This window comes from Thamnophis elegans, chromosome 2 (assembly GCF_009769535.1).
Source record: "Thamnophis elegans isolate rThaEle1 chromosome 2, rThaEle1.pri, whole genome shotgun sequence".
Taxonomy (NCBI): Eukaryota; Metazoa; Chordata; class Lepidosauria; order Squamata; family Colubridae; genus Thamnophis; species Thamnophis elegans.
Genome location: NC_045542.1, coordinates 44,751,229 through 44,764,616, shown reverse-complemented (window position 1 = coordinate 44,764,616; position 13,388 = coordinate 44,751,229). Strand labels below are relative to the sequence as shown.

Sequence of the window (13,388 nt, the reverse complement as noted above, 5' to 3'; positions counted from 1 at the left end):
TCTTCATTAATTATATATATAATGCTTACTTTCTTAAATCTATTCAGTGTCATATTTTAATGTCTACAATCAACAACTTTTGGCTCATAGAACTAATTGCATCAATTGTTACATAGCAACAATACAGCCATCCCTTCTCAAAGTTAATGGCTTTATGTGTGGTGGAGAAATTGAGGTTGGAATTCTGTATTCATTTATCTAGAAGCAAACACTGTTGAATTCCTTGAAAGTATGTCTCCTCCACTAAAAAGGAAGTAGAGTTTCATTTAAATAAATATTTATCTTGTCCAAACATTTTATTCTGTTTATTCTTAGTTGAAAGTTTCAAGATTATACAGGCGAAGCATATTAACATTTTCAATATTTGTATTTTGTGCAAATGTAAATCTGTAATTATTCAGATTTCTTTTAAAGGTGCATCACTGCAGTCCATCTCCTGGACCTTCAATTGCTGGCATCTTACATAAGCAATGAATATTGCAATAGTTTTCAGTTACATCAGCTACTGCATAAAGTTTTTATGATCCAAGGGACAGATCAGAAGGAAAGAGGGCCAGTTTTGGTTAGTGGTTAAGACACCAGGCTATAAATTAGGAAACAGAGAGTTCTATTCCCATTTTAGACATGAAAGCCGGCTGGGTGATTTTGGGTCATTCATTCTCTCTCAACCCATGATGTCAGGTTTGGGCAACAGTCAGTTTCTGTTACAACCAATGGGCACTCAGAAGATCCAGAAAAAAAGGAGGGACCCTGCATATGTGGGGGGAAAACACTAGAATTTAAAAAAAAGATTAGAAGGAAATGTTGTAAAATGTAGGACTTACTGTGTATAAAATGAAGTCATTTCTCAGGTTCATTGTGACTTTCTTTTATGCAAATGTTTAATTGGAGGGAAGGAAATCCTTGCAGGAACCATAGTATGAAACCAAGCCAAAGATTTATTCACTTGGATTTTATTTTAATGAGCAATTGCTATAGGCCCCAAAAGGCTACTACTGGGATAGTGAATTTGCAGGGCTAGGAATACGGATAATGGGAATGCTCATGAACTGTTCTTGCTTGCTGAACGAAAGGCATATATCAGGCCCATTTCTGGCTTGTACATCTTCAAATGATACCATACTGTGCCAGTTCATGGAGCTCCAGGTGGCTGAAAGCTTCCCAGGGACAGATCACAGTGATATCTGAAAGAGAGGAGAACCCATATCAACTCAACCCTTCTTGCTTCTTGCCAGCATTAAGTTTCTGATGACATGAACATGACTTCAAAGCGTGTAAGGTGTTTGAAAAATCAGACAATGGAATGGGATCATGATCAGTTTTTTAGTCCTTTGAAGTGGTACTGAGGGCTACGTTTACCTTACTGCCATTGATCAAAGTGTTAGTGCTGATGTTACATACAAATGACAATTCAATACTTCCATATAGCCATTCACAAAAGGACAGAGGATCAAATGGACTGCAACAGTTATCCAAACAGCCAAATGAATAAGGACATTTTAAAAAACAGACGGATTGATCCGGACTGCTTGAGGATGCAGACTTTGTTCATGTGCATTGAAGCTTAATGTGTAATCGTGGCTCATGGATTGTGTGAATCCATCGAATTTTTGGTTTATTCACTAACAGTGCTTAAGGGAAGTATAGCTTACTGTGTAGCATAAAACCCAACTGCAAACAAAGTGCTTTTATAGGCATTTGTGAGAAGAAAAGAATAACAGAGGTATTTGTGCCCCAATAGCATTTTTGGAATAGGATGATAGCCAGGAGATGCTTATAATATTCCTGGGTCTATGCAATGCTTTCAATTCAGCCTCCAGAAGATACTTAAGCATGCAAAAGCACAAACAAACTTGTCAGGCTGCAACAAGGTGTTCAGAGAGGTGCTACTTTCGCACTCTCACACATGCCAAAGCAGCTTTTGAAGCACTGTTTGTCTCTATATGTTATTGAAAAATACAAATCATACTTCAGCATGATGTCTGGCCCCTTTACACTGGTACAAATAAAAAGTTTGATTAAAAAAAAAGATGTGCCACATGCAGCTTAGTGCTGCTAGACTTCCTCCGGGTGGACCTTCTGCGCTAGGTACACACATCCTTTCTGCCAAAACTCATGACTGTCTGGTAATCAAGAGTAAAAGCATCTCAGGTACTTTTTGAAACTGTTTACCGTATTTTTCGGATTATAAGACGCACCGGTGTATAAGACTCACCAAGATTTCGAAGAAGCAAGTAAGAAAAAAAAGTTTTTGCCTTCCCTCAGCCCCAGCAACACTCTGCGGGCTTCAGCAGGGTGCTGCTGGCAGCTGAGAGAAGGCAAAAAAAAAAAAAAAAAGCCTCCGTTTTTGTGAAAAACTGCCCATTTTTCGCAAAAACGGGGGCATTTTTGCCTTGCCCCAGCCCTGCTAAAGCCTGCAGAGGGCTGCTGGGGGCTGAGGGAAGGCAAAAAAGCCTGCATTTTTCACAAAAATGGGATGTGGGGGCGGGGCCTCAGGAGGCCAAAAATGGCTGTATTTGGTGTATAAGACGCACCAACATTTCCATGCTCTTTTAGGGGGGAAAAGGTGCATCTTATACTCTGAAACTTACTGTACTGCCCTGTCCCCCACTCTAATGTTCCCCAGAAGCCAATTTCTGTGGAAGAACCACTTGGATAAATATAATTCTCCTTTTGCAATCCTGGATGGGGGGAAAAACCTCCAGATAAGAAAATATGAGGATACCCATGAATACAATTTGGCTGAAAATGGCCATTTTGCACCTGCTGGTCTGGAGCTGCTACCAACAATCATACAAATCAGTTAAGAGGAGTCAGGGGATTTGTGTTGGCTCTGCCCAGATCTGCCTACTAGATAGTAATTCCCTGTTTTTTTGGAGCAGGTTCTAGGATTGATCCTCCCTAAAACAAATTGGTAAATATCTGTTGTGGATTATATTTTATAAGACTCCTTATAAAAAAAGAACAAAAATATAACTGCCAAAATATAATAGGGGAGTAAAATTACAGGAACAAGGAATTCAAGAGTTTACTGAGGGAATTCAGTAAATTTAGACAAAGGAAGCAAGCCATGGACAGTAGAAAGTTTTCAATGGGAGTTGTGACATTGCCCAAAATATCCCATCCGTGCCTGAAAACATCTGGACCTGCCCATAGCAATGTGGAGAAGGATAAACTGCAAGGAACCTGCAGAAACCTGACTGCCTCACTTCAGCACTTCAGTTAAGGTAATAAATCAATCCTTCATACCTGTTCCCAAGCCTTCCATACCGGGAATGTCGTCACCAAACCTGCAAAAGAAAAAGAAACCATTTTCCTACAAAGTTGGCTTCCAATCACCATCACTTTGTGGAAATATTACCTCTCTATTCAGTTGCACAGAGGTTGGGTGATTTAAAAAAGCTATTCTTTTTGACAGAAGAGAATTATAGAAATAAAATAATGTAAGGGGGTTCAGGAATTGGTCTGCAGCTACACTGCAGGGAAACACCCGTACAGATATCTAAGCAACGTGTACAGGTAATCCTCGATTTATGACCACAATTGAACCCAAAATTTCCATTGCTAAGCAAGGCTGTTGTTAAGTGAGCTTTGCTCCATTTTATGACCTTTTTTGCCAGAGTTACTAAACAAAATCACTGAAGTCGTTAAGTGAATCATGCGATCATTAAGCGAATGTGGCTTCCCTATTGACTTTGCTTGTCACACGCTGGCTGGGAAGGTGACAAACAGCGGCAGTGCAACTGTCATAAATACATGCCATTTGCCATGAGCCCAAATTTTGATCATGTGACTGTGGTGATGCTGCAACAGTTGTAAGTGTGAAAACTGGTCCTAAGTCACTTTTTTCAGTACTGTTGTAACTTCGAACACTTATTGGAGGAACGGTTGATAGTCCAGGACTACCTATATGTGTTGCTATCATACTTTACACATTACAACTGAGTAACAGTTGTGGGTATGGCCCTGGAAGTCACATTGTGGCTTTGAAGGGCCAGTTGGGGCTGGAACTCAGGTTGGGCGTCTTTGATTTAAAAGAAAGTGAATTCCCTTCTTCCTGCAAAATAACACTTTGTATCTCACCCTTGAACCCCTTTCTTTGGTGGCTTGCTCTTGAACTGCCGAGTTTGTCTCTGTTTGAATTTAGGAGGCCCTTTCCTGGGAGTGACAGGCCCCCCAGTCACCCTGGTGGCAGATTTGAATTCTGGTTTTGGAACTTCGAGGTTCATGGCTGGGATGAAAGAGTGTCACTTGTGAACAACAGCCCTCCTGATTCTGGTGGGTTAATCTGTTAGATAGAAAATAAAAATAAAATAATAATTGTGAAGTCTATCATTAAATCCAGTGGAATTATGTCACCTTTAAACTCTGTTGGTATCTCTTCAAGGAATACATTGTTAGAAGGCAAATCCACTTAAAACATTAGAAAATGTTTCTGAACAAATCAACTGAGAGGTTATGGATGTCATTCATTCATCCACTGGATCACAGGTGGTATTCAGCAGGCTCTGACCAGTTGTGGAGAACTGGTAGCAGAAATTTTGAGTAGTTTGGAGAACTGGTAAATACCACCTCTGATTGGCCCCGCCCCATCTATTCTCTGCCAAGTCCTAGCTGATTGGGAAGAAATGGGGATTTTACAGTATCCTTCCCCTGCCATGCCCACCAAGCCATTACATGCCTACCAAGCCACGGCCACAGAACTGGTAGTAAAAAAATGTGAATCCCCCACCCCTGCACTGGATGTGTTTAGGGAGAAGCTAAGCAACTATCCATCTGCAATGTTTTAAACTGGACTCCTGCACTAATCAGAGGGTTGGAGTCAACTATTTCAATGGACCCTTGCAGCTCTATGATTTTAAGACCTAGAAAAAAGAAAGCAACAGAGTTGTTCATTTAACATACCATATATGTGAACTCAGCCATGTACTAAGATTATGTAATGAAATAACAGTTGATTGCAGAATCCTCCCCACTTCATAGGATCTGTCCCTGTGCGAGGTGCTTGCAGGTGCCGTACTGACTGTTCTCTGCTTTAATTATGTGACTAGGAAGGTTTGATGTATATATTTGGCTGGGGTCTATTTATGTAGCTCGGATGGTGAAGTACCGGTTCTTCTGAAAACATTAAATTTTCAGAGCCAATCAGAAAAATCAGGCTGCGATCCAGAAAATATCTGGTTTCTTTCCTTGGCACTGCTAAAATCTGATTTGCTTGAGCATTTTCCTGTTGCATTGAGATCACCTAATGCTTTCTGTTTCCATCACTAGAAATGAGTCTGACACATTAAGATACTAAAGTAGAAGAATATTTCACCAGAGTCTTTGGCTAAACTTGTTGCTGATAATCATTGTGCAGATAGTCCACTTGCCAGGCATAATAGTGGCAGCAGACAGGTGTGTGTGTGTGTATGTGTGTGTGTGTGTGTGAGAGAGAGAGAGAGAGAGAGGGAGGGAGGGAGGGAGGGAGAGAGAGAGAGAGAGAGAGAGAGAGCTATTGGGCATCATTCTAGAAGAAGACTAGGTTTAATGAATCCTTGCATTTGCTTTGGTGCAGAGACACATCCTCAGCAGATCCAGGGGTTTTTACTTGGGGCAATTTAGCATCTGTTATTGGCTGCCGTCCAGATAGAACAATGGGATAAAATAACATTAGTCTCATCCAGGGTGACACTTCTCAGGCTCACATTCAAATCCCCGAAAAAGATGTTAATCTGATTAGAGTGCTCCACCCCCTTAAGTAGTTTTAGGCTTATTTCCCAGAATGGAAAAGGGTTTTCTTAGTTTGTTTCATCAGCTCTTATTAATTTTCTCAAAGCTGTTCTATCACCCATCTTGATAAATTCAGCCCTGCAAGAGCCATGTTACCTTTTCAGGGTAAAGTGCTAGAAATCATGGATTCCACTATTCATCTAGCAACTAAATTTGGAAGAATTTGCCGTTCATCCCCCACCCCTGGGACATTTTTCATGGGCTAAGTAGACACATTCACACACACACACACCCCTACCTATCATCCATCCATCCATCCATCCATCCATCCATCCATCTATCATCTCTCTACTATCTATCTAATCTTCCATCCATCCATCCATCCATCCATCCATCCATCCATCCATCCATCCATCTATCTATCTATCTATCTATCTATCTATCTATCTATCATTCCAATATACCTGCAATGCACTACCTTCACAAAAGCTTACATTTGCACCTTTTTTTCCTAGAAACTTTTAAACATTTTGCAAACCTAGCTGCTTCTCTCACATCCATGAGTATAAACAGCGCCCACTATTTTAATTACCCTTTGTGGCTATCAAGATGCTCTTCTCAGGCTACCAAAATCTGTAGAAGCTTTGATACTCCAATTCTTCCATGGAACTTCAGTCTCATTTGCATTTAGATTTGCATTTAGCCTCATTTAAATTGCACAACACATTCATTATCCTAGGAGAAAAGTTAGTCAGAAAATGGTGAATTACTCCAACGGGCTTTGTCTAAAAACCACCCACCTGGGTCTCTTCCTTGCAGATGAATATCACCTTCCTGGAACACAGCCACAACTAGCTCCAGAAGAATGTAACAGCTGGAAAGTGGGTGGAATAAATTGTCTGGTGACTAAAAACAAACTTTCAGTTACTTACCAGAAGTTAAAGATGCACCCACTCAAATCCCTATCGCAAATGTTAATGATAGCAGGTCTGTATGAGTCAGCCTTTATAATATGTATCTGTAGTTGGTCAAAGCTTGTTCTGGAGGTTTCAGAGGTGTTACAATGTATTATATTCCTCATAATAGGTTTATGACTCTTGTTTTTAATCCAGCATCATCTCTCGTTTATAGATACATTGTTTACAGTTTGTGTGCTTAGGTCAGGGAGAGGAAGTAGTCATACAATAGTCACTGACTTACAAACACAAATGGAACTGGAAATTCTGTCACTAAGTGATGCAGTTATTAAGTGAGTTGCACCCAATTTTATGACTGTTTTGCCAGGGGTTGTTAAGTGAATGCCGTTTCCCCTATTCACCTTGCTTGTTGGAAGCCTCCTGGAAATCATAATCATGTGACCCTCTAGAAGATGCTGTAAATATTGTAAATACATACTAGTCGCCAAGCACCCAAATTCTGATCATTGATCACAGGGATGCTGCGACCGTCTTAAGTGTGAGGAATAGTTATAAATCACTTTTAGTATTGTCGTTAAACATATAGTTGTACGTCGAGGATGGCTTGTATATTTTCTGTTGTGGCCCAGCAGGAGCTGTTGGAGCTGCAAACAGACTCAGATAGCGAGGGACCCTATGAGTTGGCTCTGGAAGATGTGGAGGACCCTGGACAGGGTTCAGACTCTGAGCAGGGACCAGAGAGGCTGTTTGGCCACCAGGAGGCATCTGAGGCATGGAGCAGCAGTGAAAGCCAAAGGGAGTGCTTCCATGATGTCATGAGGTTCAGAGGGAATTGGTCCTGGACGCCCGGCAGAGACGGGGGGATAAGCGCCGGCAGCAATTAAGGAGACAAAGGAGATAATTGGACCCAGGGTTGTGATTAGGCTCCTCCCAAGGGAGTATATAAGAAGAGACTTTGGGAGGAGGCTGTTTGCAGGATTCAACTAATATACTAATGCTGGAGAAACTCTTGTGTGTATTTCTTATCTGTGGAAGACTGGGTTGCTGCCAAAGTCTTGTCGGTGTGTTAATTTACTGTGAATAAATTGTCTAGCAGTAATCTTGTGTCGGCGTGCCTCACCGTATGGAGGGGGTTCTGAACAATTTTCTATACCCCATTTTAAAATTTGAACTATTTTTAATGTTTAAATATTACAACAAAAATATTTTTAAGCAATGTTACTGGGATACATTTTAAATATTTGCCTCTGTTGACTTTAGAGACAAAAAACTCCCAGACCCACTTCTAGCACCCTGTAAATGAATCCATGGTAATGCTTTCTATACCTTCAGACATGGAAACCATCTTTTACTTTGGGCCTTCAGGCCTGCCACATTTTCTACTGTGGGAAAATGGGAGGGGGACTTATATGAAGTATGGGTGAGATATAGTCTAAATAACATTCTTTTCTCAGAGAGTCAAGGACATCTTGCCCTGCAGCTGTGATGGGGTGATGTGACTGGGAGGCATCTCCAGTTTTGGATGGTGTATTAATTGGGCCATGTGATGGACATGTGGGTGCTGGGCAGGGACTTGAACTTTCGCTTGGGTGGGGAAAACCTGGAAGCTTTCAGATTCGGGTTTTCCCAGATGTGCCAATATGACATCTCTAATAAAATGGAACTTTGAGGAAACTCAGGCCTCGTTATCCTCTTTCATTGGTGGTGTTATTTGGAACCCTGACATCCAGAAGATTTCAAGAAAGGAGATATCAGAGTTACTGTTATTCTGGCAAACAGAGAAGTACCGCTTGTTCCCCTAGACATGAAACAATCTAATTAAGAATGCCTAAATTCCACCCATTCAACTTCCGGTATATTCTGAAATGGGGCTCATACTGTAGGTTTTGAAAAAGAGAACCGTTAATATGATCACAGAGAATTGTTCCAGTGAAAAGGAACCATTGTCATGCTAGGTTGCCAACTTATCAAATTGATTCTTTGTACAAATTGAAACAGGTGCAGTTAAGTTTCCTGCCAATTTTTCTTTTCATCGGAATCTTACTCTTTAAAGCGTTCAAGGTAGAAATCTGGCTAAGGAGTGGGGGAATATTATTTTTTAGTCAGGGGCAACTGACAACCATGATAAGCAAGGACTCACCTCCCTCATTTGCTTTACAATCAAGGACACAAACTTTGGGTTTTGTTCTTTTATTGCCTATAAAAAGTCAACAGATACCCCTGTCTGTAACTCATTCATACATAACAGTAAGCTATGCTTGGCTTATTTATTTATTTGATTTGTCAATCGTTTACAAGATAATAGGTATAAGATAAATATGAGTATGAATGAAATGGGTATGAATAAATGGAAACAGTAGAACAGGGATAGTAGGCACGATGGTGTGCTTATGCACGCCCCTTACAGACCTCTTAGGAATGGGGTGAGGTCAATAGTAGGCAGTTTAAGGTTACAGTTTTGGGGATTTGAAAATGTAACAACAGAGTCAGGTAGTGCATTCCAGGCATTGACCACTCTGTTGCTGATGCTTAACCAGTATGTACTGAATCAACCACCAATCCTTGGATTCCTACAATGCATTTGGATATAGGTCATTATCTAACAATTGCAATGGATATGTTCAAACATCTTGTTACAACCTTAAATGGTTTGTTGCACGAATCCAACCCATAACAAGATCTTCTTGTAGTCCTTCTGAAAAGCAAGAAACCGTTGACTGCAAAGTTATAGCAATGGCAGTTGTCAGCTAAGATCTTCCAAAGTTATTTTCAACTGATGACACTTTATGGAAAAAAATAGAGGACAATGTAAGCCATTCAATTCTTTCACCCTTGTCTAATACTGACAATAGAGTGGGTGTAAGGACTTCATAAATAAAGGTCAGGGCTGCCTGACTGCACAGTGGCTAATCAGGCAGTAACCATGGATAAAGTATGTCCTTGCTATGGTATCTGGTACTGGATGACACAGCAATGCAAGACCAAACACAACTCACTGTTAAGCAGCGATTAAAGCAAGAGAGGTGACATCTCGCCTCCTCTTTGTTACTGTTCAGTTAAAAATAAAAACGTCAGTGTTATAGAACAGAGATACTGTGAAAGGGGCAGGAGAAGGATTTATTTCCTTCCGTTCCCTTTGGGTCCTGTTTTACTTACCCTCCCATATGCCATTTCCATGTGATGTTCTGCCTCTTGAGTTTTGTCCAGAGGTTAACCACAAACCCCACATCCATAGCTGGTCAACAAGTAAATCCTGGGGTGATAAGTGAAAGTAACTTTGGGTGAAGCTAATTGTAAAACACTCTGTCCGGAACACAGTTTGACCCATAGATCAAATTCAGAGAACACATTACATTTACTGATAGCCTGATCGTTTAACAAGCTATGCAACATAGCCAATGACTAGGAAGAGATTTATCACCACTGTTTCCTATGGCATTCTCTATGCAGACATTCACTGCTAAGGTCATCTAAGCAGAACGTTTCTCAGTTTCCCTCTGTATAAAACATGAAATATTTGAGGTCTCTTTGTAAATTATAAACGGAAAGGGCTTCACACCAGGGGTGTGTTCCGGCAGGCACTACTGCTGGATTGCTCGTGGGTGTGCTGTGCGTGCGCTTTGCACACATGCACAGTGCAATAAAAAATTTTCTATGTGTGCGCAGAAATGAAAAACAAATAGAACCGGTTCAGGGGCATAACAGGCCTGGGTCACTGCTGGTTCCAGTGACACTGGCCACCAAACCACTACCAGTTCACCTGAACCAGTCTGAACTGGTAGGAACCCACCACTGCTTCACACTGATGCGGACTTAATGGTTGAATTGACACAATGCAGTAAAATATACTAAGAGTTTGCTGAACTGCAGCTACAAGATCAGACTGCAAACTTCCAGATGGCAGCAGTCAGGATTTTCTATATCTCTTCCTTGCTATCTACTGGTTGCCTGGATTTTAAAAAGTCAAATATGGTAGTCTTACTTTACTGTAACCATCCTATACAGAATAAGAGCACAGGTGATGACATGCTATGCTAAAAGCAAGCTATCCACATAATGAGTTCCAGTAATCCAGTAATTTTCCATCTTATTATAAATACTACAGGGGAAAGAAAACAAAAACACAAGATAAATACAAATTTAGAATGTAGTGTACAGTAATGTATAGTTCTGTAGTCACTTCAGTTAATAACAGACTTGGAAGGGGCCTTGGAGGTCTTAAACAGTAACAGTAACAGAGTTGGAAGGGTCCTTGGAGGTCATCTAGTCCAACCCCCTGCTCATGCAGGAGACCTGTACTAGGGATTTGAACCACAAAACTGCCAACCTTTCTGATTGACAAGCTCAGTGTCTTAGCCACTGAGCCACCTAGTCAGTCCGTGCTCAGTTCCATGCTCAGCTGTGAAGCTTATCAAATGAGCTCAATTCAATTAGTCTCAGACTAATCTTCCCAACATAACTACATTTGTGATTCACCCAGTGTAGTTATGATTCACTGGTTAAATGGATGAGTTTGCAAATATGCTAAACCCTTAAAAGACTATATCTATCTATTCTACTCTATCAATCATAGCTTCCCATCTCACCAAAAGTGGCATACAACGAAGTGTGCTGGATCCACAAACTGTTCTTAGCAAAAACCAAATACCACATTATCACAGTGTGGGTATGCAAACTTTGTCTACATACTGTGCATACTCTTATTAACTTGGAGAAAAGGCAGTACGTATGGGAAATAAATATTGCTGTATAAAGTGCCATTGCATTAATGCCACTACATCAAAATAAAAATCCAGATTTCTTAAGGAGAGTAGTGCAGATGATGGAATTGTGCAGTGTATCCCTAAGTAAAAGTAAAATACAGAAGATAGCTGCATTCAGACATGACAGCAGGCCAACATAACAAACATCTGTGAAGTAATCTATAATGTACTTTGTGATTGCCTTCAGTTTTCTTGGGAAGGATTTTCGAAAGTGGTTTGCCAAAGCCTCCTTCCAAAGGCTAAGAGAAATACTGGCTGGCCCATGGTCATCCAGCTAGCTTTGACTCCAAGGTAGGATTAGAACTCACAACCACCTGGTTAATAGCCTGGTGCTTTAACTCCTTCTATCCAGTGGTGGGATTCAAAAAGTTTTACTACCGGTTCTGTGGGCGTGGCTTGGTGTGCGTGGCAGGGGAAGGATACTATAAAATCTCAATTCCCTCCCAATCAGCTGAGACTTGAGAGGCAGAGAATAGATGGGGGCAGGGCCAGTCAGAGGTGGTACTTACTGGTTTTCCGAACTACTCAAAATTTCCGCTACCGGTTCTCCAGAACTGGTCAGAACCTGTTGAATACCACCTCTGCTTATACCAAATTGATTCATAGATATAGTGTATCGCCTGCTGACACATACCTCCCAGCGGCCAGTAAGATCCCATAGATTGGGCCTCCTTCAGATGCCGCCGGCCAAACAATGTTGGCTGGCGGGCCCTCGGAGGAGAGCCTTCTCGGTGGCTGCTCCGACTCTTTGGAACCAGCTCCCCCCAGAAATCCGGACCATACCCACTCTGATGGCCTTCAGAAAAGCTGTAAAAACCTGGCTGTTCCGGCAGGCCTGGGGCTGTTGACCTCACTGTTGAGGTCCGGTCCCGACTAGAATGAATGTATGAGGGGTGTCTATTGTTTTAAATTGTTTTGTCGTTATGTGCTTTTTATATTTCTTTTAAGCCGCCCGGAGTGCTTTGGGATTGGGTGGCATATAAAAACTCCAAATAAATAAATAAATAAATAAATAAATAAAACAATCATTATTATTCACCTAAAATATTCGTAACATTCTAAGTGCTGTGAAGATATGAAAAACAAGCATATTCCTGTTTTCAGCCCCTAATAGAAATGAAAGGGGAAAGAGAATGGAATAACAGATTCTTCCCTAGATGATAGATGAGGCCAGATTGGCTCCTCACTGGCCAGCCAGTCGACCAGCTGGTTTGTTGTAGTCTTCCTGAGAGCTAGGAGGGTAGAACTCTGCAATGGTATTTAGTGTCGTGATAAATTGCAAAGTTCAGAATATACTTTCCTTCAATTCTGCAGTTTCATACCTGCTGGCAGATGGAGCAGATATTTCTTTTTTACCACAGAGGAGCAATGTAAGCATTTTATAGCTATTCAGAGTGACTTAAGAGTTAGCCCAAGAGCTTTTGCATTTCAGCAAGTTGATGGGGAAAGGAGATTAATGGATCCTAAAGGAGTTACATGGCTGTGATCTGAAGGCAAAGATACACTAACAAATGTAAAGCTATGTTTGGTCAATATATAAATAAATCTCCTGGGAATATCTTGTACGTCTGGTTTAGACATGATGCAAGACGACAACGGGGCCTATTTATTTTTAGCTGAGCATAATGTATGAACCCAACCTTTAAGGCTTAGGGTTATCTATATACACATTACAGCTTGTTCAGCAACCACACTGAAAAAGATACTGGTTCACTGTGGTGAGTGATCCTCTTTTCTACTAAAAGATGTGAGGACTGAAATTTGGTACATACCATATTTTTCGGATTATAAGACGGACCAGAATATAAGACACACATAGATTCTTAAGTGGAAAACAAGAAAAAAAAGTTTTTGGCTTCCGTGTGTCCACTTTTTGTCCCCCCACAGACCCCAGGAGCACTTTGCAGTCCTCCCAAACCCTTTATGCATCCTGTTTTTGCCAAAAATGGGACGTGGGAGGGAGGGATGTTGGAAGGCCCACAACAGGGCCATATTT

General features: G+C 41.0%; 1 protein-coding gene across 1 annotated transcript; it reads right to left on the bottom strand.

Annotated features, from left to right (window-relative positions):
• Positions 1 to 1,107: 1,107 nt before the first annotated feature.
• PDE6G (phosphodiesterase 6G) lies at positions 1,108 to 4,265 on the bottom strand. Its single transcript, XM_032211885.1, has 3 exons — positions 4,084 to 4,265; positions 3,250 to 3,290; positions 1,108 to 1,184 (listed from the first exon to the last, which is right to left on the bottom strand). Exons 1-3 carry the CDS (start codon positions 4,227 to 4,229, stop codon positions 1,108 to 1,110), a joined length of 264 nt encoding a protein of 87 aa, XP_032067776.1. The 5' UTR covers positions 4,230 to 4,265.
• Positions 4,266 to 13,388: the final 9,123 nt, after the last annotated feature.